General features: G+C 40.9%; 2 protein-coding genes across 6 annotated transcripts in view; both read left to right on the forward strand.

Moving 5' to 3' along the window:
• ppfibp2b (PPFIA binding protein 2b) overlaps positions 1-22,154 on the forward strand; it is a 94,725-nt gene extending 72,571 nt beyond the window's left edge. Inside the window, exons 10-33 of one of the 5 annotated variants that reach the window (XM_086301925.1) lie at positions 2,246-2,357; positions 2,532-2,564; positions 3,626-3,687; positions 3,782-3,857; positions 3,957-4,039; positions 4,138-4,205; positions 4,286-4,351; positions 4,433-4,493; positions 4,715-4,762; positions 7,373-7,529; positions 7,990-8,022; positions 9,147-9,179; positions 10,306-10,441; positions 10,538-10,657; positions 10,748-10,898; positions 13,142-13,253; positions 13,339-13,427; positions 13,566-13,688; positions 14,196-14,321; positions 14,407-14,595; positions 16,030-16,230; positions 18,054-18,119; positions 20,916-20,984; positions 22,019-22,154. In XM_086301925.1, coding sequence (XP_086158051.1) covers positions 2,246-2,357; positions 2,532-2,564; positions 3,626-3,687; positions 3,782-3,857; positions 3,957-4,039; positions 4,138-4,205; positions 4,286-4,351; positions 4,433-4,493; positions 4,715-4,762; positions 7,373-7,529; positions 7,990-8,022; positions 9,147-9,179; positions 10,306-10,441; positions 10,538-10,657; positions 10,748-10,898; positions 13,142-13,253; positions 13,339-13,427; positions 13,566-13,688; positions 14,196-14,321; positions 14,407-14,595; positions 16,030-16,230; positions 18,054-18,119; positions 20,916-20,984; positions 22,019-22,042 — 2,238 coding nt within the window. In that variant the 3' untranslated portion in view covers positions 22,043-22,154. The other 4 variants (XM_086301926.1, XM_086301927.1, XM_086301928.1 and 1 more) reach the window with 4 other exon arrangements.
• Positions 22,067-24,496, forward strand: rep15 (RAB15 effector protein). Its single transcript, XM_086301930.1, has 2 exons — positions 22,067-22,342; positions 22,431-24,496. The coding sequence occupies exons 1-2, from the start codon at positions 22,067-22,069 to the stop codon at positions 22,968-22,970; spliced, it is 816 nt and encodes a 271-aa protein (XP_086158056.1). The 3' UTR covers positions 22,971-24,496.
• The last annotated feature ends 2,563 nt before the right edge of the window (positions 24,497-27,059 follow it).

A 27,059-nucleotide genomic window follows, 5' to 3' on the forward strand; every position in this document is an offset into this window, starting at 1 on the left:
AATTAAAGTGATGAGAGGTCTGACTGAGCTCTTAGCTCTTAGTCACTAGGCTGTAGACTGTATATAAAAGATGGACGTGATTGATAATCTTGAAATGGTTATTCTTGAAAGTTGTCACTACTGGCCGGAGAACAAAAGTTCACCTGGACAAATGCACATAAAACAAACGCACATATGTGGGGGTGTTCTGTGTTGTGTGGGGCTTTAAATATGTCCTCTGCCCCAAATCTACAAAAACAATGTAGTTTTTACACCATCTGTATATAAAAGATGGACATTATGAAAGTGATGCCACCTATTGTTTCCTGGACCTCAAATTTTGTTTGTTTGACCATTGCCATGTTGTTTTTGGAGCCAAAAAGAACTATATTAGCATGAGAAGGTGGCATGCTATGCTATCAGATAATGCTAGTAAGCTAAAGTTACGTAAACTGTATGAATGCAGTGCACAGAAACACACATATTTGCTTAGTGATAGATCAAATAAATATCAGAATGTCATTCAACAAAACTGAACCAATTATTCAGAGGAAACAATCTGTCAAAACCTTTTTGTACTATGCTATAAATTTGTTAAGAAGTCTTCCCACAGCCAAGTGCAGTTTATGGCACATCGTCCTGGCCTCATTTTCAGCTGTTTGGGCACAATGCAGTAGGGATGGGTATTGATAAGATTTTCACGATTCCGATTCAATTTTCGATTCTGTTTAACGATTTGATTCTTTATAGATTCTCTTATCGATTCTTTAAAAAAAAAAAAGGAGTACACAGAGGTCGATTAGCTTAGAACTTTGTTTTATATCTTCTCTTTGAACAAGATAGAAATTTAGGAGTAACATGGCCTTACAAACCCAACAGTGAGATCTTACGAGATCCAGCCTACGGCTCTTCAATGGGGTCACAGAGTCCCCAGGAAAAAAAAATTGTAAATACAAAATAATAAAATAAATATTCTTCTTTAACAATAACAAAGTATAACATAAATTATTCTGTAGCAATTACACAAGAATATCCAGTAATGTCCCTGCCTACAATTAAACACATTCACTTACCAAAAATCGGGGCATCTGCTGTGGCAAATGGGTGCAAGCCTTTGACCACAAACTCAGACACTGCTCGGTGACATTCGTCTATCCCGGCCTGAAAGGAGACGCTACCGGACACACACACCGCTGCAGTGAGAACTGCCAGCATCTGAGCCAGACTCTGTCTGTCTCTCTCATCATGATCACCTAAATGCACAGTAATGGCAGGTTTGTAATAAGGCAGATCGCGCTAACATAATATGCACTGTTAGTTGATTATTTACCTGCCGCATTAACGGGAGAGGACGTGCAAACGTTACCGCTGCTGCTGGGTTGAGATTCACGAGTCGAGCGGGATTAAAAACATGACATTCATTTAAGGTTATCGTGTGTTTTGTGAGCAAATGCTTTTGCATATTCGTAGTGTTTCCTCCCTTAAATGAAATATCTACTTTGCAAGTATTGCAAGTTGCCCTGTTGTCATCTGTTCTCGTAAAGTATAACCAAACTTTTGAGCGTTTGAGCCGCCATGTTTCCTGCCAGGTAAATGATGCTCCGGAACATGGTGACGTCATTCGGGGCGACTGGAATCGATAAGGGAATCGTTTGCAAAAATGGCAAACAATTCCAAGGAATTGAAACAGTGGGAACCGGTTCTCAACAAGAACCGGTTTTCGATACCCATCCCTACAATGCAGTAAAGTCAGTCATGTTACAGTTAACAGCTGAGGGTGGAGACTGTAGTACGTGTCAGAAATTGTGTTTTTTTGCCAGAAATACTTCCATTGGATAGATGCTTGAGTGGTGATGCAGGTTCCTTAGATCGTGTGGAGAAAGCTGTGGTAGAGTTTGTTTTAACAAAGTATTGTAAAAAAGTGAAATAGTGGGGTTGATTTAAAGCAGAAAACCAAAATAACTTGTGGCTACATGTGGCTTTCAGTGCTTGTTTTATATTTCCATTGTGTAGTTTTTATTTGAAAGAAGGTGCTCAGTGCCAAATAATAATAATAATAATGATGATAATATAGAATAATCTCAGAATTCACAACTCATTTTATGTGTTACTCTGATGGCTCATCAGTTGGCTGGTTGGTTTTTAGAAATGATTCCTTTTTAAGAAAAATGATTTGCTTAGTTGCTTCACACTTACAGCTCACAGACATCCACTGATCTGGAAGATCGACCCAGTTCACAGACATCTACTCTGACTTCCTCCACAGGCAGAAATCTCAGAGCTGCAGCAGCTCCTGGCCTCCAGAGATGCTGAGATCGTGTGCCTACAGACCCAGCTGCTGGCCAGAGGCGGCAGCGCCAATGACAACGCAGAGAGAGGTACACTCAGCTGACAGTCTGACCAATCAAATCTGTCAGTGCAGATATGTGTGAGAGGCAGCGATGTGCACGTCTGTCAACTCTGATTACTGTAACATCTAATCAACAGTTCCTCTCTTCTCTGTTCTCCACTTGGCTTGTGTTTTTTCCACTCTTTGCTGCCCTCTGCTGTAGAGGAGGTGTATATCAAGCATCTGATTAACAAATGTAAGGCATTTATGTTGCTAATGGGGCTAATTTCTAAGCAACCTCCTGGACAGCTGGATTTTTCTGTTTTGGTCATTTATGACTCAAATGTGAAACTTAAAACCAAACAGGGAAACACTTTAAATGTCGAGGCTAAGTAGTCTCTTCATCGGGAATGTGGACCACAGCTAAGCTTCAGTGTGTGTCTGTGATGTGAGCCTGTACATCCTTTCAAATCAAAAAGACTCAGAAGAGTGTCAGGCTATGCAGCGTCCACTGTCCTGTGCAAACTTCTTATACCACATCGAATCATCTTTATTTAACAGGAGTTCACCCAAAGTGCCTTCCGGTTTGGGAAGAACACATAGAATATAAAGTACAGTATAAAAGTACCACACAAACACGCTGATAAATGCACACAGTGAGGCATGTAAAAAAATAGATTCAAATCTGAGTAAATAGAACATAACAAGCACATTGAGAGGACTATAATATAAACATGTCATCTAAAGAAAATCTCAGAAGAGAGTGGGACAAGTAGTAGATAAAACTATGCAACTAGTTTATTGATTCCTGCAGGAGGAGTCACCAGAGAGCGTTGCAGTATCCTGACATTTTGTGCTTTGTTTTTCCTCCTGGCATTGTCATATTGCAGTTCATTGCTTTCTTGTTGCCTTATAAATGCTGCTCTAAAGCCACCGATGACATGCATATCATTTCAAAGCTGAGTCGTTTGAATAAACAAAAAAAATCCCATTTAGATAAGTTTCTGCATTTGAAAGGATGTTAAATGAAATCTGGTGCCGGCTCGTGTTTGTGTGGCTGATACTGATGCAAGCCTCATTAGTTCTTCTCTCGGTAATGGTGCTGTTGACAATGCTCAGTTTCCACGTGTGTCCCAGGTGATGCTGCATGGGCAGTTGTGCTGTCAGCATGTATTTGTTTTGCTTGATTAGTCCTATTTGCACGGCTCTCGTGTCTGTCACCAGCACCGCTTCGTGCACCCATCAGCTGCCCTGATCTAACTAGCTAGCGTGAGGGTACAATAGGATCCTTTTTAACTTCTTTGTCTTCTTTGTTAGACCAGGAATACCAGAGGTTAAAGGTGGGGATGGAGTCTTTGTTGGCTTCAAATGACGAGAAGGTAATGAAATAATTTTTGCCACTGCTACAATATATATCATTTACAACAAGATTAAATAAAAAGAGAATGACCATTTCTGCCTTGGTGATAACAGGATCGGCGTATAGAGGAGCTTACCATTCTGCTCAGCCAATACAGAAAGATGAGGGAGGTCATGGCACTCACGCAGGGTGAGCTTCCTTTTTCTGTATTGTGAGTTTCTGCTTGGAAACCTGTCTTTTCTCTCTAACGTCACTATGCCGCCAATTGTTTTGGTTTCTATCTACCAGGAAGCAGTGAAGAGGAGCTGAGCGGCAGTTTAAAGCTCAAAGCCATCACTCACAAAGCACACTCTGACATCCTCAGATCAGAGGTAGGATTCACAAGAAATTTTAAATAAAAGTCAAAGAATTATTGGGTTAATAATCTCACTTCCACAAATGCTTTGAAAAAATGTTTTTTCCTTCATAGCTATCATCAAGAGGATCGTCACCGCTTATGTTGTCCTCATCGCCGTATCAGAGGGATTTGGATTTCAGGTATGAACGTGCAGTGCACGTACTGTACGCGATGAATGAACGCCAGACTCTGAGTTAACTCTGTGCGGTGTCTGTTGCAGTTTCCAGAACTCTGTGGAGACATCGCTGGTGTCCGCTGCTGACCCAAGTTTGTTTAATGGGTCTTGGTAAGCCCTGCTACAGTACAAGCACATTCAAAGTGTACGTCTGCTTAACCAGATGTCAGTGATACAATATTTTTTCTGCAGGCATCGACGCCGGTTGATGTCCAGCAGTCTTGAAGAGTTGCAGAGTGGATCTTTACAAAAGGTCTGTTAGTGTTTGCCTCCACGATTCGCTTGTTTAATATAAACATACTAATCTCTATCTAATCCAGCCTATCACATCTGCTTACTAAAAAGTACTTTAAATCAGTCCTTTCTAGCTAATCTTTAACGTCCTGTTAATCTGACTGTGTGATTGCTAACCTTCTAATTCTGGGTTTGTGTGTGTGTGTTCTCTGGTCTCTCCCGTCTCTCTGTTGGCTGTAGGCTGTAGAGATCCAGCCACTTGAAAGTGAATCAGATGTAGGGGCCGAGGTACTGATCTGCAACATGATGTCACACATTTAGCTACACAAATCCCATGTATTCATTATACATCTTTAGATTGCAGGATTAGTATATATTTTTTGTAAAGAAGATGAAATAAATCAAAATATAAACAAGACTTGGGCTGTGGCCAAATAGTCAAAAAAAAATGACTCCTAATCAGTTTTTCCATGACCTGTATGGAAAACACCATGAAGTCAGGGGAAGATGTAATTTCATAAGGAAAAGAGAATCCGACTGCTCATTAAAATGTTGGCGTGGCACAAAAAGAGCTTCAAACACATATTGGATACTTTGCCTTGTCTGTTTTTACCTTGTTGTTTTATGCAGGCTGTATAAAAATGAACAACACGGTGAATCTTACTGAGGTAACCCTTTAATGTAGTCGCCACCACCTGCTCATATCACATTGGCTATCTTACTTGGCGAAACTACAGGTTCATACGTTCTGTGGTCTCTCGTCTCTACTACATCACTAATCTTCTCCTGTGTAGACTCCCCGCAGGAAATCTCACCCTGCTGTCCACTCGTATTTTCTCTTTCGACTAAAGAGATGATCCTTTGTAGTCGTTGCCTTGATTAAAGCAAGAATTTTAACAGAGTGGTTCATAGTCCAGCTTTGGGCTAAAACATATCCACATATTTGCATGTTATGTAATAAGAAAGCAGGATTTATTTATGTGATAATCTGCACCAAACGTCAGTTACTTTGATCGTTTATTGTTGTGAATGGTCTGACGTGCGATGCTTTGAATTGTCAAGATGATCACCTTTCCTTTCAGAAAGGGTGGATTAGGGTTTCCTCTGTTAAATGAGGCAATAAATGAAGCACTGAAGCACCTTTTCTTCAGTATTAAGAGAATTCAGACAGTTCTTATTACAGCGGCCACAGGGATATATTAGGGCCACTTTCCTTCTCTCCTTCCTTAACTAATCTTCATGACCAACTCCCCCCCCCCAATGATAAGAAACTGTATCTAAAGATATATTGACATATATCCCTCTAAAATTTGGATCATGACCACATTCTTGCTTTTGCTGTTTTTTTAATGCCAAACATAATTTTCACCTATCACGTCATTCACCTGATGATTTTTGACTTCTTTTTGGCCACCAGCTTACATTTTTCAAGCAGAAAATCTATTTATTTATGAAAGGGTAAAATATTTGTTGGCTATAAAATGTGATTGTGACTGTTTTTGTCCAGGTAATGGGCAACTTTCCTCTAAGAGTTCCTAAATTTTCTGTTATTTTGTAGTTATTATAAGTAAACAAATAGTCTAAAACGTCTAGAATGATGCGCTCCTTCTTCTATCCTATTCAGTGATTTCTAACAGGTTCGCATTATTTTGTTTGTGCCAGCAAGTCATCCATCCTCATTATACGTGTTTCACAAATAACAGGAAACACTTTAATACTAAGTTTTAACTTTAAAAAAAGTAACTTTAATAAATAAAGGTTAAGTAGAGATTGGACCCCAGCTCTCTAGCAGGAGGGTGAAATGATCTTTTAATAAGCAGTAAAGAACGTTCTACTGTGGAACCAATCAGGTGCAGGGGAAGGAGGCAGCAGCAGGACAGGCAAGTGGAGGAGCCAATCAAGGGCAAGGGGACATACTAATTAGTATCAAGCCATATGAATTAAGACTTGAACATACTAATTATCATACATTGAAAGTACACAGAGTGTTCGTCATACAGAAAGAGGCAGAGTACTGAGAGATGTAACAGAAAAGCAAAAAGTAATGGAGTAGTTTCTGTGTGAGTAGTTATATGGCTGCATAAAAAGATCCACACAAGGCAAAGCATCTCTTAAATATACCCGATGCACTTACATCAACAAGTAATGACTGATGACCTAGTGATATGTTCGAGGGATATAATAGACAAAAACAAGCTCACAGCGTTGTCGTCTTTTCTGTGAGGCCACTTATAAACTGCTAGAATGTGTAGTAATGTTGTGCTTTATAGCAAACAGTGATGTAACTGTCCTGGTGCCCTCTGACCTCTTGTTCTCAGCATGACAAGTTCACAGTGCATTATAGTCAATATATAATCGTATAATCATACTGCGTCTACACTAACAAACACACACACAAACGCGCACACACACACACACACAAAAGGGCCAAGACCCACCTGAAGTGGCTGTCGCTAGTACTTGACATCACAGCTGCCTCCCAGCTGTTTCTTTCTGCTGGCCTTTCTCCAGTTATTCTCTCAGACCCCGATGACTTTAATGTGCGGTTATATTCCAGCATCATCAGACATTCACTGTCTAAAGGACAGACGGTTATGCAACAGAGGAAAAACACAAATCACCTCACGGCCCCGCTGTGATCTTATGAAAGCCATCGGGTAAAGCCACTAACTTTCAGTGTAGTTAAAGAAGAATGTAAAAAAAGAGAATCGGAGCCACATAGCAACACTACAGAGATTAAGGTGTCCACTTTGTTAGAGTCAGAGGTGTCTGAAAATCATTTTAGATTCAAAGCTGCAGTGAATTTATTGAATTGTATACATTTTAAGATTCTATCTGGAATGTGATGCCAGACTTGGCTGAAAGAGTAACACACTGTTTGCTTTTTATATTGTACAGAATCCCCACATGGAGCTGAACAAGTACCAAACTCTGCCGGGGAAACTGAGTAAAAAGAACGAGCCGCGGGCCGAGCTGAACGGCGACGGAGACGGAGAGTATTTATCTCCCGTCCAGCTCTCGCCTGTCCACAGCCACAGCCAGGACTACAGTCTGAGTTAGTGTTGTATCTGTTAAGCACCATGTTTTAATCTGTGAAATCTCAAATGCAGGTCTCTCGCTCTTTGTAATTTAAACCTAAAAAATCTGCATGACCTTGCACTCAAGGGAAAAATTTAAATGTTTGTATATTTTGGGGAATACATTTATTCAGCTGAGCTAATCAAGCAGCCTTCTGGCTGTAGCTTCATAGTGACCGTACACATCTTATTTAGCTTTGCAAGAAAGCCAACATGCATATTTCCCCTCTTGTGTAACTTTTCCTTGGAATATAAAGCAAGTGATTTTAGTGAACAGATCATTTGGCACTGCAAAGCAAAACAAAACAAAAATATTTTTTGTCTTTGTCAACTAACTCTTCGCCCACTGCTTCCTTTCTGTGCCTTTTCTTTCTCCTCCTCCTCATGCCTGCTCTGCTGTCGGATTGCTCTTGTCTCCTGTTTGTGCTCTGACTGCAGTTCGCTGCAGGAGTGCCAGTGCTCCGGTTTTAGGTACTGTATGCCCTCACAGAAACGCAAATGTCAAAACTGAAAATACACTTTCAGAAGAACTGAAACGCAGTGTTTCTGTGACTGTGAAGTCACTGAGAGAAAGCCTCTTTGAGCAAACAAAAGCATCACCTATCTTGTGAGCAAAACAAGATTTTCTGAGAGGTGAGCGGAGTCAGGGTGAGCAGCCGTTTTCGCTGAGGATGAAGCAGCTTTAAAGCCCAGGATTATTAGGACTCCCTCACGACTCAGAGAGCTGTCGAAGATAATGCCCGCCTCTCTCGCATCAGCATTTGCTGAATTAAACATACGCTTTAAAGCTAATAGGCATAAAAGCATACGGCCACCCGTATATCTGCGTACACAGAGTCAGAGCTTAAGAAGGCAGGAGGGTAATCAGAGGACTGCGAGAGGGCGAGGAGTGCAAGCTTAAGTATGTATGAAGTTCAACTAGCTAAAACACCCCAAAGTAAACAAAGAAGGATGCAATCTGACATCCGCTCCCACTCGCTCTCGTGGCCTCACTGGGGTTGCACTCGCTCACAGTCCACAGCTGATGCTCCCTGTTGAAGGAGCAAGTGTTCAAAATCAAAAGGTAGCTGCTTCAAATAGGTTTCACAATCTGAAGACTGTTGTGGGGAGAACATTCATTTTGATCCTTCACAACAAGGCTGCACTAACCAGTCTGTGGTACTGTGTTGGCTGTGTCCATCCTTTCTATACAGTCTATGAGAGCACTATTTAAAATACATTACTGTTCTTATTCAAGGACTTTTAAGAAACCCTGTATATTTTGCACTTATCTTAGAAAATCGTTTTCTGGTTCTAGAGTTTTTGGGCAGATATTCTTGATCCTACCACTGAGTGGCAGATAGGATGGATAGATGTAGCATGGACTAGCATGCATATTCAGAGGTCAGCGCATATTAACTGAGACAGATATTTAGAGTAATGGGCTTGAAGCAGTAATTTAGAGTACTTCTAAAGACTTAACCGTCAACAGCTCTGCTTTACAATCAAACATGTATTCAGCATTTATTTCGGAGATAAAGACGCTTTGACTAATAATGCCTTCTGCTTTTTTTCTGCTTGCATCCTTCTCACTTAACTAACCTCTTCTGCATCAGGATCTCCTGGAAAACATGACCTCTATGATGTTGGTGGGTATATCATTTCACCCCTAAGTGTAGGAGTCTTACAAACCTGTTGAGAAGAATTTGCCAACTTGTCTGTTTCTGGGGCTAAATAGGTTATCTGCATCATTTTATGTAGCACTGTCAAATATTGGACAGTTTAACAGCCACATTTGAATTATGACACAGTAAGCACTCCAACATAGGAGAAAGACACACAAACTGTAGTTTTGAGTCTTTTTCTAACAATTATGTCTTTGTTCCACTTAGTAGCTGTTTTCCTTTGGTGTCTTTTTTCCAGCTGCTCTGTGCATCTTCCTGTTTCTTTGTGTTGTTGGTTGTACCAAGTCACTTGGTATATTTTTTTTATGTTTTTTGCAGACGTTTCAGATTTGTTTCTAGCCTTGTCTAAGGCCTTTCTTGCAGCAATTTAGCATCTCTGTGGTCACTGTGGGATGCAAATCTTTGGAGCTTTGTTTCTTTTGTTATTTTGTTTTGTCTTTTGCATATCTTTATGGTTATTTGTGTTCTCTAAGGTAGTCCTGTCTCTCTCTCAGACACAAATTTGTGTCTCTTTTGTAGTGAAATTCTGTTTTTGTGTATAGAGCCTTCTTTTTGCAATTGTTCTCTTGTGTCTTTGTGGTCACTTGGTTACTTTTGTGTTGTCTTTGGATGTGTAGTGTTTGTGCTGTGTTTTGGGATTTCTTTAGAGTAATCCTAAATCTCTTTTTGAGTTGTCCTTTGACTATTTGTAGTAGGTTTTAGTATTGAATATTTGCTTAAACACAAAGCCTATGACCTAGAAGTAGCCAGGAAAGTAATTCCAGAACAGTGACTATAGGTATGAGTAGGAGCTTTAATATTGTGATCAGAAATAGAGGACCTTACTGGGAATTTCAAACTGTTGGTTTGGTGCACATAAAAGGTGTAGTGCTGTACAAAAAGTGGTTTATTATTGCATGTATGAAAAATCTCAATGTGAGACGGTCAATTTTCCAAACAGAACAATCTCCCGTACGTGTGATTTAATTTGTAGCAGCAGATGTTCATGTTGTTCTTGTCCATAGCAGGAAACACAGATACTCTGGATCCCAGAGCTCCCCTCAGGTTCCTGCAGTGATTCCCCTCCTCATTGTTTTTTTCCCTGTGGCAGAGCATTCAGAGAAGCTGGAGGAGTGCTTTCCATCAGACCAGTCCCCGCTGTCCTCTGGAGTGGATTCTGGACAGCAGTCTCCTGTCTCACCAGAGAACAGGAAGGGTCACAGAGGAATTAGGAAACTCTGGGGGAAGTATGTTTTAAGGATATACAGAGCACACACTTAACAACATGTTTGGTGTCCTAAACTTTTTATATTTATACTCATGTTCTCATTTCTGTCTGCAAGGATCCGTCGCAGTCAGTCGGGTAGTCCTGTCCAAGTTCATGACCCAGAGCTAGGAGACTTCAAGAGGGGAGGATTCAGAGCTACAGCTGGACCTCGATTGGCCCGTCCAGGGAAAACACAGTATATTAATTAATAAAATATCTATATTAATAAAGTGAATAGTAGTGATTAGGTGCACGGTTCACTTTTTGGTGTTTTGTTCCTATGCAGAGATCTGAAGACGCCATTTTCTAAGTGGAACACAGAGCAGGTGTGTGACTGGATTGAAGACATTGGACTAGGTCAGTACAGCATCCTCGCTCGCCAGTGGGTCACCAGCGGTCAGACTCTGCTATCAGCCACGCCACAAGACCTAGAGAAGGTATACACACTCAAACGCACACATCACTGCTTTATAGAGTGTGGTTCCTAAAGTGATGCTTCTAAGACAACCGGCACACACAATCACACTGTGTTGGTTTTCCATACAGCGTGTCACATATTTTCCATTTCTACCTGTCTGATCATTGTTGCCGTCTGTCTGTTTGTTTGGTCTTTAGTAACGCCTGCCTCTGCCTTTCAACCAGCTCTTTAGTTTCGCCTTCAACACTGTCACATCATACACCTCATCTCCACCTCCAACCTTTCTCTGCATCTCATCCAGATCATTTTGATCAGTTCTGTTTCTTTCTTCGGGTTAATCTATATTAATACTGTGATCCATGGAAACTGTCAAACCTTGGATCGCCGTATCAGGAGTTTCTGTTTTTCTTTTTAAATACCTCACCTTATATATCCTTCTGCTAGGAGTACACAACTGTTTGTTTATTTATGTACTGTGTTTACCTTGGTTTTTGACCATTTTGTTATTTTTCTTTAAGTTGTTCTTCATTAAATTCTTCATCTTTTTAATAGAAAGTGGGTCTTTGAATATACTTTTCAGATTTGTCCTTTATGGTATGCAGCTTGCAGTATTTCTTTAAATTTAGGTGCAACCAGAACTTGAATGGCTTTTATTACTAAAAGGTTAGTTTAATCATTTAAATTCAATGAAATTACCATCAGATAGTCAGATTGAAAGATAGGGTGAGAAGTTCAGCCATCCGGGAGGGGCTCAGAGTAGAGCTGCTGCTCCTCCACATCCAAAGGAGCCAGTTGAGGTGGTTCAGGCATCTGACAAGTATGTCTCCTGGGCACCTTTTGGGTGTACTGGGAATGCCTTGATGTTCCCCCAGGCAAGCTAGAGGAGATGGCTGGGGAGAGGAAGGTCTGGGCTTCTCTGCTTAGGCTCCTGCCCCCGCGATCCGGCCACGGATAAGCGGAAGGAGATGGATGGATGGTCAGATTGTCAGTCATTTTATCAATGATTGAATTAATATTTTGCAGGTTTACTAATTTATGGGTGCTCCACATTATCTGCCAATTTAACCACTTTTGCAGTAGAAGAGGCTACTTCAACCTGTTGCTTTATTCACAAAGGGTTGCTGCAGCACGGGCAGCACGGTGGCACGTCATTGGCACTGTTGCCTCACAGCAAGAAGGTCCTGAGTTCAATTCCACCATCTTTCTGTGTGGAGTTTGCATGTTCTCCCCATGCGTGGTTTCCTCCCACAGTCCAAAACACAGGAGTAAATGTGAGAGCAAATGGTGTCCCTGTGTGCTAGCCCCGAGACAGACTGGCAACCAGGGTATATCTCGCCCTATGACAGCTGGGATAGGCTCCAGCACCCCCCCACCACCCTGAAAAGGATGAGCGAATGGATGGTTGCTGCTGTTGCAGCAGCTCTGCAAGTTATATTTGGCAGATTTGTTTTATGTTGGATGCTTTTCCTGACGCGAACCTAAAGGGATTTGCGTCTCCTCCCATGATCTGACCAGGGATTTTTCACTTGTTCGATGAATGTATAAAGCACTAAAATATTTTTAAACAATAATTTCACAGATAGGAGACTTTGGAGAATTTGGAAAACTCTTTCATGTTTTGCCTGTTATTGAAGTTATTTCAGCATCATTCCACATTCGACTATGAGGGTCAATTTTTTTAAAAAAAAAGGTCCGCCGTTCATTACAGCACTTCACTATGCAGACGATGCACTGATGCTACAGTAATGCTACAACCTTTGCTGATCGTACACGCTAAAAATGGATGTCATTAGACTTTACGAAGAGATAGCAGAGGTTCTGTTGTTCAGACCTTCTCCCCACTCTTAATGGCATGGGAGTTGTAGTATTTTGACATACTACTTGGCGACTACTGCAATAGTTGAGTGTAAGCAAGTCTTTGATTTCACATCTGCAGCTGCTCCAGAACATCGCTGCCTAGCCACATAAAATCATGAAGAACCTTTACGACAGGACCCTTGCTGTCGCTTTTAAACTGTGGTTTACCTGTTCACATCAGAACCTAATCAACACTGGAAATGTTTTAAAATCCATTCAAAACACTGGCTTTTAAACTAAGCCTCAACATTTGCTTTTATTTATTTGTAAGATTTTATTAATTTTGATATTCTAAAGAGTTCTTTTTTGGTAGTACAGCACTTTGACCAATGTTGCTTTTAAATCTGGTTGACTTGACTAAACTGTAACAGGAGGAAAAAGCCAATCGTTTCTCTTTGTCCACAGGAGATGGCCATGAAGAATCCACTCCACAGGAAGAAGCTTCAGTTGTCCATCAAAGCGATCAGTAGCAAACAGCCTGAAAAATCTGCAGAGCTCGATTACCTCTGGGTTACCCGTATGTAAAGGATTCTTTCTCTCACATACGCACAGACACACATATGGGAAAATCTCCGAGAAAACAGTTATGTTCTTTGTTCCAGGTTGGCTTGATGATATTGGCCTTCCTCAGTACAAAGACCAGTTTAATGAAGGAAGAGTGGATGGGCAGATGCTGCAGTATCTCACTGTGGTGAGTTTGTAACTAATCAATTCATGTAAAGTTAAATCAGCGTTACCATATGGGGGGAATGAGCTTACAGTTGCCCAAAAATAAAAGGGATGTATGACATGTTTCCCTTCTTGTATCTGTCTCTGCTCTCCATGTTAGAACGACTTATTATTCCTTAAAGTGACCAGCCAGCTGCACCACCTCAGCATCAAGTGTGCCATTCATGTTCTCCATGTCAACAAATTCAATCCCAACTGCCTCAAACGCAGGCCCGGCAATGAGGTATTGTTAACTCATTTATACGGCAAAGTACAAAGATGGCAAAAGAGCCATTAGTGAGTGAACTCTTAAATTAAAACTTCAAATCAGATCCACTGTCTTCTTCTTTGTAAGTTCTTTTTGTACATTGTATTTGTATCTCACGCATTTTTCATAAAGAATCCATCCATGAAAGTCAAAAACTTGATCACCCGTTCAAGGTCATCACTTGTGGAAGTCCTTGTTCTGACTACCTGTATGTGTGTGTGGCATCACATGGTGTCACATCAGAGTTAGCTAAGTTCATAGATTCCTGCTCACAGATGCACATGTTGGTGGTCAGAATGGGACATCCACTTGTGCCACATTTGCACATGCAGACTGAGTACAGTTTATATAACTATGTTGGTTTGTATTTTTTTAATCAGTTCGTGCAAACAAAATTTGCCAGAAAACATCACTTTGTAAGGCTGGGAAACTGTTAAAAAGTCAAACTAGAACAAAAAATACATTCATTTGTGTGTGTTACAGAGCCAGTTCACTCCCAGTGAGGTTGTCCAGTGGTCTAACCACCGAGTCATGGAGTGGTTGAGATCTGTGGACCTTGCAGAGTATGCCCCAAACCTGAGGGGCAGCGGCGTGCATGGAGGGCTGATAGTGAGTACATAAAAGCAGCCGGCATCTGGAGCAAAATGGAAAACAAGAATTTAAAAAGCATCTGACATCATTTCTCCTCAAATAGATGCTGGAGCCTCGGTTTAACTCTGATAGCATGGCCATGCTGCTGAACATCCCTCCTCAGAAAACTCTGCTGAGGCGCCACTTAACCACCAACTTCAACAACCTAGTAGGAGCACAGGCTCAGCAGGAGAAGAGGGAGTACACTGAGGCGACAGGATACTCCCCACTCAGCATCACCGCTAAAGTCAAGGTAAGAAAATACAAGAAAAGACTCAATTATAAAGCTCAGAGTAGCACAGGCAGTAGGTAAAATAAGGCATCATAAGAGACCAGTTAACACCTTCCCTCTCCCTGCAAGTGTGAGAAAAGCGCCTTAATCCACGGTGAGACCTCAGTGTGTCAGCTCGGTTTCTCCGAGCTCTTCCAAAAGTTTAAGCCAGTGAGAACTGCTCTGCTGCTCCTCACATCTTTAAGACTCAGCCATCAGCCACAGCGTCAGCTCAAAGTGCCTCTTGAAGAAAATAATTAAGTAATAATAGAAGAATAATTCATCATAAGAGAATTCACGCTTGCATTTGATCCACTTATGATCTTGGACACTTAGACATCTAATGCAGGAAGTATGTATGTGGATGTTTTTGTGGAGGTATATAATACTGTGGATGGGAAAAAAATCCCAAAACGAAATTGTTATTGTTAAGTTAGATTTTCCCCTCAAGATGAGCCAGCTATGAAGTAAAATCCAGCAGTGCTTTGTGACGATATCACAGATGTTAGAGGACACATTTGATGAATGTTGTTGTGTGTCGCTGCCCGGTGTCCCTCATTCACATCTACTAAACACAAAAAAGAGCAGATATTAGGGAAATCCATACAGATGTGATTACAGGAAATGGAACAAAACTGAGCACAGCATTGTTTTGATCTCAGTGTCAGCCTGCATTTCAGAAATAGCGTTTTAGCTGCAAGCTCCTTTGCAGCCCACTGCAATGCCAGCTTCCCTTTCATGCTGCTCTGGTCTTTTCACTTGGCAGTAATACCAGTGCAGTGTATCAGTTGAATTACAAGTATTCAAGATATTCAGTGCATCTCAAGTTTCCAAGGTGTGATCAAAAGAACCAGGGAACCAAAAACCCCATTACCTGATTTAAATCTGATCAAGGAAGCTCTCAGAGTTGTTTGTCCTTGCTGTAGTTTTTGTGCATAGGACTGGGAGTCCACCCCTTTGTAGTGTTGGTGTTAAGATCTCCAGTTTGCATCTGAATAACTTGTAACAATAACATTTAATCTACAACATCTAAGGAATCTCCTTTTAGCTCTGTTTTGGTCTCCATATAGTCCTCAACAGGCGGCTGCATCTTCCATAAAGTTCAGCTGCTAGTCACAACATCTGTTTGTGGTTTGATGCTTGACACGCGACGTGCAGTTTTATCAAAGATTTAGTTGCCTGCAGCTGTTAATGATGGCAAATCAGTAAAGAAAATCACATCAGTGAGTTGGGTAATCATTCTTATTGACATTGTTGATGTAGGAGTAGTGATTGGCACGCTTTAAACGTGTTGCTTCTTGTTGTAGAGCCTATCATTAGTCACATTGTTCTAACATTAAAAGTCTTCTCAGCAGTCACTGTTGCTTTGTTGAAGCGTGACAGCATGACGATGCTTTTGTTCCTGTTTCACTGCAGCCGAAGAAGTTGGGCTTCTCTAACTTGACTCACCTCAGGAGGAGACGGCCGGATGAATCTACAGACTATGTCTGCCCCATCGAGTCCTCCTCGCCTCAGTCGGGACAGTCTGCAGTGAACGGGGTGCAGATGCGGCCCTACACTGGCTTCAGAGGCCTGAGCCCCATCCTAGACCGAGAGCCTGACCGCTCCAGGGACCAGGTGGGGCTAGAAGATAGCAGAGCCGACCCATCTCCATGGCAACAACTGTAACGCCAACAACACGGATGACTGTTGTCATCCTGTCTATTAGCCATTCAGCTATCTCTGCTACTACTCTGCTTCCTTTGCTTGCAGCCCATAATACCTCAGTCCATCCCCTGATGTGCTTCTTTAAGCCCCGCCCATCAGCCCGACCCTGTGCCTTACATTTAGAGATTGTTTCTCAGTCAGCTGCTTGTCACGCTGCAGGGAGTCCTGAGACGAGCACAATTCAAGTATTTTGATTTCAGCTCCGGTCAGATGCCTAACTAACCCAACCTCAGCCTCAAACCTGTGCCATGACTCTAACTCATCACGAGAGAACACAGCCTCTCTCTGGATTCCTGTGACATCACTTCCTGTAATCCATACAGCATATACAGACATGTCTTCTTGTACAGTATTAAGCCAACATGTGTGCACCACCAGTAGATTATTTTTTATGTGTGACCTTTGATTTTTCTAACCAGGTTGAATGCAGTTCTGTTACATGGTCGAGATGAACTTGTGCAATATTTACATAAAATAATGGAGGGATTTTATTTATATCATTGCAGAGAAAATCATAAAATAGCATGTTTTGTTTGAAACTTGAGGTGGTGATTTTTGTACCGTTATTTTTCATATTTGACTGTAATAGTATTTTTATAGCAAAGAAAGGAAGCTAACGTGTGGTTTATCAAATCATTTAATAAACAAAATCCCACATGAGCAAAGTTGATTCATTCTTTCTGATGATCAGAGTAGAAGCAGATGTGTAAAATGTTCAATGTCCTTTATTTATTTAGTTTTTAGTTGTACATCGGTATAGGGGCCTGTACTGGACATTTTCAGTGTTTCCCACAGAGGTAGATTGCACATGCAAAAGGAGGAACATCCATGCTGTCTTAACTTATAAGAGCCATAAATTGTTGCCATTAAAGTCAATTTCTCATTCTATGTAAGGACTCAAAATTTACCGCATGTAGCGACTCCAGCTCTTGTTCTGCTCTGTAACATCATCAGTTCACAAAGTGATATTTGGCATTTCTGGCTTGCTGCATATAACCGCAGTAAGTTCAGGTTAGTAACCAGAACCAGCTGTCCCTCTGCTTCAACTTCCAGTTGACAGCAGTTTTCCAGTTTAGAACAGGGATTACCTTTACCAGCAGTCCAAGGTGGTAGAGTTGGAATCTGTTCACCGCGGGAACAAGAGACTGACTGGAGAATAGCTCAGTGACATCAAGACAGCAACAACAGTGACCCGGCTACCCTGCCAATGTCAAAGCATGCTGCCTGTTAATGTGGTTGAACTCACAAACTAAGAGTTAGGTGACTTCATGTGGAAAACACTGAATTCCTCAGGAAGCATATTCTGTATTTCTGTAAGATAACGTAACAGACTACGCTGCTGGGCGGAGCCACGAGCAGCAGCATGCCTTAATAACCTACATCAAGCACTAACCTGCTTCCATCATCATCATCATCTCCATTCTCACCATCACAGTGGCTGTCATTGCTGTTTATGACGCCACGTTTCCCCCCTTCGGCTGAGCGGTCTGAGCCAAGATGGCTGATGATCATCACCATGGTAACCCTGTTAAAGGTGACATGGGAAGTGCATGTTTGACTATGACTCAGCTGCAGGTACAATCCTCATTATCAGTGATCTGTTGCACGTTTTCATATCTTTCTACGGTAATTTTAAAAGGTTTAAGAAACATATTGTTTTGATGATAGTAAGCCTGTAATTGTGAGTTGTAATGAGTTTATAAGGAATCTGTGTGTGTGCGTGTGTGTTGCAGATGGAGACCACAGAGGGTACCATTTTGCAAATAGAAGCTCTTTCTGAAAGCATCAACAACCTCACAGTAAGCGCCAACACACACAAGCTGCTGCCTAATGACTTGTGCAGCTGATTCGCTCACTGGGAATCTGCTTGTAGTCTGCTGTAAGAGAAGTTTGAGTCACTCAGATGGAAAACTGCAGATACTCAGATGGAAATGCCATTAAAACACCACGTCTTGTGTCTGTGTACAAATTAAAGCAATGCTGCTAGTGTGAAACCTGCTCGCTGGTACTTGCTTCTTTATTACTTGCGGCTATCATCCAGATGCCAGGCTTGGTTCTTTAGCATTTGTTCTGTTCGTTCAAGTCAAGAAAATCATGACAGTAACTGAAGTCTGAGATGTTTGATAACACGTTTGCAGCGTCAGTACATCAGTGAAGATCTTGGTAAAAAAAAGAAATTTGAGCATTATTCATATCTTTTTATTAGTTGAAGTTAAATTTTAAGTCCAAGAATCTGCAGGAGTTACATCAGAACAAGGAAGGGCGAATTTAAACCTCAGATTTATTATTTGAAATAATCACAGTAATTAGAATCAACAAGCTTCCATTGCACTAGAGAGCAGAGAGACGATAACCAAGGCATACTTTTTATCACAGCAGACCTTTTAAGATGTCATAGAATGAAAAGCACAGTCTTTTTACAAACATTAATAATGTTCATATTTGCTAAGGTGAGTTAGTGTCACACATTCAAGGTAGCCATGTCTGAGGATTTCCTACAGATTCATCTTCATGTTGGGCATCTTCATTTTATAAATTCCACCTATGCTTCTCCTTTGTGACATGTCATAAAACAATCTCACATCGGATCTGATGTTCTCATTTCAGTAAAGTATACTGACCCCAGCTCAGAAGCAAACACTAACTTCTAATCTCTCTAACCCATTGCCACTCCCATGATGCTCTGCCCCCAGTATCTGCTCAGCCGAGATGAGCTGCGGAAGGAGATGAGGCGTTCACAGACGGCGCTAGTTTGAAGGACGATGACCCTAAGCTGTAGGCTGTCAATCAACCACAAAGACCTGTAGCGACCTGTCTCACAGCTGAATTGTACCTCAGCCCTCAAGCTAACACTGCAGCGTGGAGCTCCTTGTATTTACTTCTACTAGCCCCTGATACCTCAAGTTAACTCCTGCACAGAGGACTGGGAAACACAAACGGACCTACACATTTTGACAACAATCAAAGGTCTTATTTTTATTTTCTAGAGTGCTGAATTGAACAGTTATTTATACACTTTTTTTGTTACTGCTTTCCTTAATTCCCTATGCAATGTAGCTTTTAATGAGCATACTGACCACTGTGTACTGTAAATACTGTGCTGGTATTTCATTGGGGAGGACTGTGCAAAGCAGTGAACATGCAGTTTAGAATGGACAAACTGGACATTCCATCAAAAATGGTGTTGAAGCCATTTTTAAGAGCAGAGCAGCCAAAGAAGAAGGAGCTGGTTCCTCGACATTGTCATTCTATTGTTCTGCAGAGAAAGATGCTACATATCACATGTTGAAATAAAGAAGTTACAAGAACTACCAATGCTTCCTAAATGACTGTATGGAACAAAAAATTGTTGAAACTCCTCTTTTGCCTCAAAGTAGTACTGGCCATGATAGAGCACTACCCCTCCCTGAGCTTGGTCCTGCTGGAGGTCTCTTCCTGTTAAAAGGAAGTTCTTTTTCCCCACCTTCACTCAGAGCTTGCTCTAAGTGAGTTGTGTGTTGTCTGATCGTGGGGTTAAGCTAAATACCTGAAGACCCATACTTTTGTGAACAGGAGCTATATAATTCAAATTTAATGAAAATGAACAAGCTGCATTATTTCAATCATGAAACATAACTTTTTTAATTTACTACAATATAAATTAGATGGACAAAATATTAAATTATTGTTGTTTGACTCCATTAATCCTGAACATTTGGATACTACATCCAGCTTTGCAGTTTGGCTAAAGAGGACACCCATCATGAATTTAATTTCATTCCCTAACTCAAGGGAATAAGTTTACAGGTAGAGATCAAAGATTGTGCACAGGAAAGAGAAGTCTGGTTGCTTGTAAAAGAATTTAATCCCACAGTGTTTTCAGCATACTAAAAGTGGCCAAAACCTGGACTTTGCTCTGAAACATCATATAAATTTATGTTTCTGTGACTTTAATTTCTATGGCTATTCAGCTATTTTAACATGATCACAAAACTAACACCAGGATTTACTATGGTTCATTTAACCCTCTCCAGCTGTGATGTGAACACTTTACTAAATTTACTTTTACAAGTAACTTTTTAAAGCACATCCAAATATATGGTAGAAGTCTGGAACAGTAGGACAGTAGTTTGTGATATTCGGTTGACAAAAATCAAAGAAAAATGATAAGACTGGGTCCTCTAAACGGTTTTGTAGGATTACAGTTCACTGTAGTCCTACATTAACCTCTACTGGTCAAATCTGGGATTTCTCCACCTGTGAAACTTTTATCATTTCCTAAACTGACCTTGAGAGCCTCCACACTATAAGTTGCTGTCCCAGCCTACCTGTCCTCATTGCTGCTTCTTTCTAAAAGCAGACAGTTACACATTTTGTTTACCCGCCAACCCCTTCAGGCTCACCCCAGTCCTCAAGCTGCTGCACCAAGCTAACTGGTAAGATGAGTCTTTTGTTGACTTACCTAAAATTTGACAAGATGCAAACACCACACCCTTGCTGCCACTGTCAGCGAAAACTCTGCTTCAGCAGAAAATTCTCAGTATTCTGCTGGAAGTTCTCTACACATCAGGACACAAACAACCATAAAACACTCACACAGACTCTGTGTATCTCAGCAGGACGAGGGAGAAGAAGAAAGGAAATGTAGTGTATTTGGAACTGTGGAAGCTCCCAGACCAGTCCTGGTGAGTATCTGTACTGATTGACAATGCTCTTTCTGTTTATGTGCAACGCGCTGGTGGACCAGAAACTGATCAATATTTAATGTGGAAAGTAGTGTCAGAGTCAATTATGCTCTCAAATAAATGAACAGTGACACTAATTCCATGTGCTGGGACAAAAGCAGAACAGACAGTGGGTTCTTTTGCTCCTCAAAAATGCAACTGATTTAAATTTAAAGCGATAGCAGTCACACAGCAGTGCTTAAACGGTTGTGAAGCCTTTAAATTTTCTTCATTTCTCTGTATATATGACCTCAGAATTAATAAAAGTAGATAAAGAAAACCCATTTAAGCAAATGGATCCAAAATATGGGTTGTCTGTTTACTGAGAAAACCATCCATTGTTACACATCTGTAAAAGGTTAACATTTGACCTCTGTTTAGAAAAAAATATGCAACTAAATCTAAGTTTAAACTTAGGAAGCCTGCACTTTCTCCAGGGCTGGTTTTTCACAAAACCAACGCTGTCCTAAAGGTAATGGATGGACGTAGCTGCTGTGATGTCATTCACTGGTTTGAGGACCATATTTGGAAGAGAGAAGAGTGCTAAGTTATTGGCTAACACTAGCAGTCTTTGTTATGAACTAGAAGGCACTGACAGACACAGTCGTGAGGTCGTTTTTAATGATTCTAATGAATGACCAGAGTGAATGGTCAGAGTGACCATGCCACTAACTCAAGTATTCATGTGAAATATTTATTTTATTTAAAAAAAAAAAATCTGAGGGAAACTATCCATAGAAGAGTCTCTGAGGGATGATTTGCTTTAGGAGTCAGCCTCAAATGGTCATTGGAGGAACTGCAGTTTTTGGAATTTTCCACATGTAATGTTGGCTCATTTTTTTTCTCAAACGACCAACTCTGATATTTCTAATTTTTTTAACTGGGTTTGTTTTCATCTATATTTAGAACTAATGTGAAAATCTGAGTATGTTTTAGCACCAGTATGTGCATTTCAGCTTAAATTTTACACCAAAATCTGACCATTATCTTTCCAGTGTATCAGGGAGACCAGCTTGTGATCTGCTGCCCATCATCCGTCGACCATGGGTGCAAAATTCAGCAAACCTACATCTAACCCACTGAGAAACGTGTTTTCCTGTTTCAAATGTGGCCAATCCAGGCAACCATCCTTTTATCATAATATATCCCCCCAACCGAGCATCTTTGCTACACTAAAGAGGCGCAATGTCCCCAGGCCCAACGAGTTCATACATCTTTTCAGCAACTGCATCTCTGCTGCTACAGCCAGAACCCAAGAGTACCTCACCTTCAAGGATCCAGAGGACAAGTTACGCCCGAGTCCTGATGTGCTCACTCAGGTAGCAACACTTATTGAACAAAATACGTCATCAATATCCAAGACATTTTGCTTTAGAGAAGTTACTGAAATATCTCACGCTTTAACAGGTCTTCCTGATGACCTACATCACTCGGAGTGTTGAGGTCAACCTGCAGGATACCCTTAACTGCACAGTCATGACTCCTGAGCAGCGCGTCCTCCTGGGTGCTGACTGGGTTTGGGCAGTGCTGGAGAGGCCGACCAAGAACCCCAAGTTCCAGATTGTCGTGCAGGTCCTGCACCTGTCTGAAAGGGAGGAAGCTGAGCAGAAGGTCTCTATGGACACCTGCAGTGAATCCATCCAGATGGCCCAGATGGAGTCCAGCAACAATAACATGTACGAGAGAATGGTGAACTTCTGCACCTCCATCGGCAAGGACTGCTACGCTCTCTTCTTGTTTTTTGGGAAAAAAACCGACAAGGTGAATATCTATGGCGTCCTCAGCAATAATTTTGAGGCGGCCAAAGGAAAATGCAGGATTGACAGACCTCTGATCGAGAACTTCTTTAAAGGTTTGAGGTATCTCCATACGCCTTTAGGAATGATGCAGGCGATTATGACCAAAAATAAAGGCGAACCCATCACTGTCATGATTAAATTCAGCTGAATCACAGTAAGACGAGCACGCTGAGCTACGTAGTTATGTTGTATCGAAGAGGTCAAAGGTCACACAAAATCTGGTCCTCTCTGTCTGTCCTCTCCCCCTTCCTCTTCACCCTCTGCACCACAGACTTCAGCCACTGCACAGAGACCTGCCATCTTCAGAAGTTTTCTGATGACTCTGCGGTGGTTGGATGCATCAGCAGGGATGATGAGACAGAGTACCGGGCTGTGGTCGACTCCTTTGTCACGTGGTGTGAGCAGAATCATCTGCAGCTCAACGTGGCAAAGACCAAGGAACTGATCGTGGACTTCAGGAAGACCAGGAAACACTTGACCCCTGTTTCAATCCAGGGGGTCAGTGTTGACATTGTGGAGGACTATAAATACCTTGGAGTACACATTGACAATAAACTGGACTGGGCTAAAAACACCACAGCACTTTACAGGAAGGGCCAGAGTCGTCTCTATTTTTTGAGGCGACTGAGGTCCTTCAACATCTGCCAGAAAATGCTGAGGATTTTCTATGAGTCTGTGGTGGCCAGTGCGATCCTCTATGCTGTTGCATGCTGGGGGAGCAGGCTGAGGGTCGCAGATGCCAACAGACTCAATAAACTAATCCGTAAGGCCAGCAATGTTGTGGGGATGGAGCTGGACTCCCTCAAGGGGGTGTCGGAGAGGCGGATGCTGTCCAAGATAAAGACAATGTTGGATAACACCTCCCACCCACTCCATGACATGCTGGTCAGTCACAGGAGCACATTCAGTGAGAGACTGAGATTACCGAAAAGCACCACTGAACGACACAGGAAATCTTTCCTGCCTGTGGCCAACTCCCTGTACAACACATCCACTTAACACACTGTTTACTGCTACAGCTACACATGTTTCTTTTCCAGCTATTTATTTATGAGTGACTTATGTATGTATGTATATATATGTATATATTGTACTATTCTTAGTTAGCGTATTGTCTGTCTTGTCTTAATGTTGGTTTATAATGGAGCACTGTAACAAAAAATAATTTCCCCCAGGGATCAATAAAGTATTCTGATTCTGATTCTGATATGCACACACTGATCCCCCCTCCCTTTCCATACGCCTTCGATGATTGTGCCCTACCGGGGAAGATGGCAGTCAACTGGACCAGCGCAGATATGCTGCAGGACCGGATGCGCTGTCTACACCGGCTCTCTCTTACCCTTTACCTGCCCCTGTTGCTTGTCTTGTGTTTCTATGGTGTATTGATAGTCATGTGCTTTTGTGCTGAGGTGTTTTTTCTGTTATCAAACTGTTCTCCCACTAGGAGCTCAGTCTGAGTGGAGTTTTTTTCCCTCCTCCTCTTACCTCATGTAGTGTATTTTCGTTGTTTTTTCCTATCAGCCTACCTTTCTTACATGTCTCCCCAATGTGATGTTTGTGTAAAGTTGGTCAGAAGGTTCCTTTGTAAGTGCGCATGTGCCATTGGCGTGCTGCCTGCTGTAACCCTAATTTCCCACGGGATTAATAAAGTATTCTGATTCTGATTAACAACTAAGGTCCAGTTATTTGTCTTAACAAACATTTCAGGCACATCCTCTAGTCTATTTGTAGGATTGTTGGCTGTCCACTCAAGATTCAGAGTTCAGAATACAAAAAGCAGAATAAGAGATTTTTGACTACCTGACTTCTGTCTGTATTAAGAGTGGCCTTTGGTGTCATATTTCAGCTGCTGCATTGGTTAATTGATTTAATAGACTTTAATATTTGAGACTGCTATTAAGCAGGTCAAAAATGAAGTTTCATGCTCATCTAAGGCTACATATATACAAACCCGATTTACTTCACACCAGATCATTTCTCATATGTAGGAAAAGGTAAGTTCATTAGATGAAACTTAAAGGATCTTTGGCTCACGACTTCATCTGGATGGTACAGCATAACCAGGTTAAGACATCTCTAAAAAATATATATTTTTGAGTGTTTTTGGGTGTTTTTTAATTATTTATTTAAATTTTATTTTCCATTGTTCACTGTGGCCTGTTAAGCATTTTATCAATATATATTTCGTTAAATATTTACAAGAAATCAGGCATTATACAGTGTAAACTTCAGTCCAGTGTGATTTGGATGCTCACCAGAAAATTTAGCCAGATATCAGCTGGGTTTAGATACAGTTCAGATAAGTTGGGAAATTCAAATTGTTACTGCAGCAGAGTACACAAGGCAGGAACAAATGAACACATGCAGCATACCTAACAGCAATAATGCTTTGCAAAAATAGAAGAAATATGGACTATGCAGGTACAATGAATAGATATGTACTTATATATGTAAATCACTCTGTCTATCTATCTACACATACACACAGACGTACACACACACAAATACACACACATACATATACAGACATACATATATACACATATATGATGCAATTATACAGATTACTAATAGAAGAAGAATGAAACATAGTGCAGTGTTTGGGTGTTAATAGTAGCAGGTATTTAATATTGCACACTGATATATGTAAAGACCCCAGTGTGTTCATATGTGGTGTACATTCACTGCTGTTGTGCAGTGTACAGTCTGACAGCAGAAGCAGCCTGTCACTGAAGGGACTGCTCAGTGTTGTCAGGGTGACCTGTATGGGATGGATCGAAGATGGGGTATTTTAATCGAGTATATAGGGAAATGTGAACTCCTCTGACAATCTGAGTAATTGGATAACGCACTGTTATTGAAATTTCCAACTTCTGAGCCACAGAAAGAAATAACAGGCTTCATTAGGTTACCTTCCACTTGTTGACAGCAACTAAATAAAACCAACATATCCACATAATAACACCTTAAAGCAGGGGTGTCAATCTTAAATGAGCTGTGGGCCACTGCTGGTACTGTCATGTCATTGGAGGGCCACTTTAGTGTTCAAGTAGTACAAAAACAAACAAACAAGAAAACACCCACAAATCTTTCAGAAAATGTAGTGTTTTGTTTGTTTGTTTCAAATATTGTATAACAAAACTGCAAATGTGAATGCAAAAAACTTCTCACTAACTGAAACCTTTTTATTGAACTAACAAATAAAAAGGAAAGATACTCTCTTTCTGGCCAGACACGTGGAAGCATTTCTACAATAGTTTTGTCCATATTTAACAAAATAAAAATGCAGACATAAGTGAACACATTAGTTTTTGACTGCTAGTGAAAATTGTTTTCTTCACATATAACTCTCTCACTGAACTAATACAGCCAATCCCTCAACATGTTTTTACTCTGCTCATATTGCCCTCATTTTAAAACATTTTTGCTTTTAAAACAACTTATTTTCAAATTGCACTCAACAACAAAACCCCTCGTAACAAAAACGAACTTCAAGGGCCAAATTGTATTTCCTTTCTTCACGTCAACAGTAAGGGTGGCAAGTAGGGCTGACACGGGCCTCACGCAAGTTGGCCCCGAGCCGTGAGTTTGAGACCCCTGGTTTACCTACTGTCACTGCAGTGATATTAGCGTTTTTGTTTTGAAAGGTTACTAGTGGATGCTGGCAACAATCTTGGAAGAGAACAATACAATCTGTTATAAGGCCTTCACTGGAAAATTGTGTATTTGGAATATAATACCAACATGTCATTTGAAGATAACATATAGTATTCCAGTGACCAAATAGTATTTGGGTAAAAGTCACTGAATAGTGTTGGAATAAAGTGTGAAAATTGTGAAGGATTAAAATATCCAGGAGCTCAAATTGGATATTTTGTTTCAATCAAACTTTATCAACACAAATTGCACAGGTTTATTGAATATGAATAACTTCACCTCAGTTGTTTAAGCTCCTGCCAAAGCAAAACATCAGTGTGCAACCAGTGTCCACTATTGAATTAAGTAAACCCAACATGTTTTTTTTAGTGCATAATCACATTTAGTGTAATAAACTATTAAACCAGAATTACATATTAGGATTTAGCCAAGTGTTAGGATGTAATGCAGAGTAGTATTTCTAGTAGGCTTGTTTTGATATGCCTGTTTTCATTTTATTTTCTAATTTTTAAAGAAGGCTTTAGAAAGGTCAAAATAAATCTTCTGTAAGGGAGTATCAGCTATTCTAGTAGAATTT

The sequence above is a fragment of the Aulonocara sp. 'chitande type north' Nkhata Bay genome, linkage group LG7 (genome assembly GCF_057382095.1).
Source record: "Aulonocara sp. 'chitande type north' Nkhata Bay isolate Kocher_YH1m ecotype deep benthic linkage group LG7, A_spYH_male_GT1.1, whole genome shotgun sequence".
Taxonomy (NCBI): domain Eukaryota; kingdom Metazoa; phylum Chordata; class Actinopteri; order Cichliformes; family Cichlidae; genus Aulonocara; species Aulonocara sp. 'chitande type north' Nkhata Bay.

Bases quoted from the DNA above. Each gene is read 5' to 3' on its own strand.
- rep15 (XM_086301930.1), top strand. From the start codon at position 22,067: ATGGGTGCAAAATTCAGCAAACCTACATCTAACCCACTGAGAAACGTG. The intron at 22,343-22,430 runs GTAGCAACACTT...ACGCTTTAACAG, and splicing joins GTCCTGATGTGCTCACTCAG to GTCTTCCTGATGACCTACAT.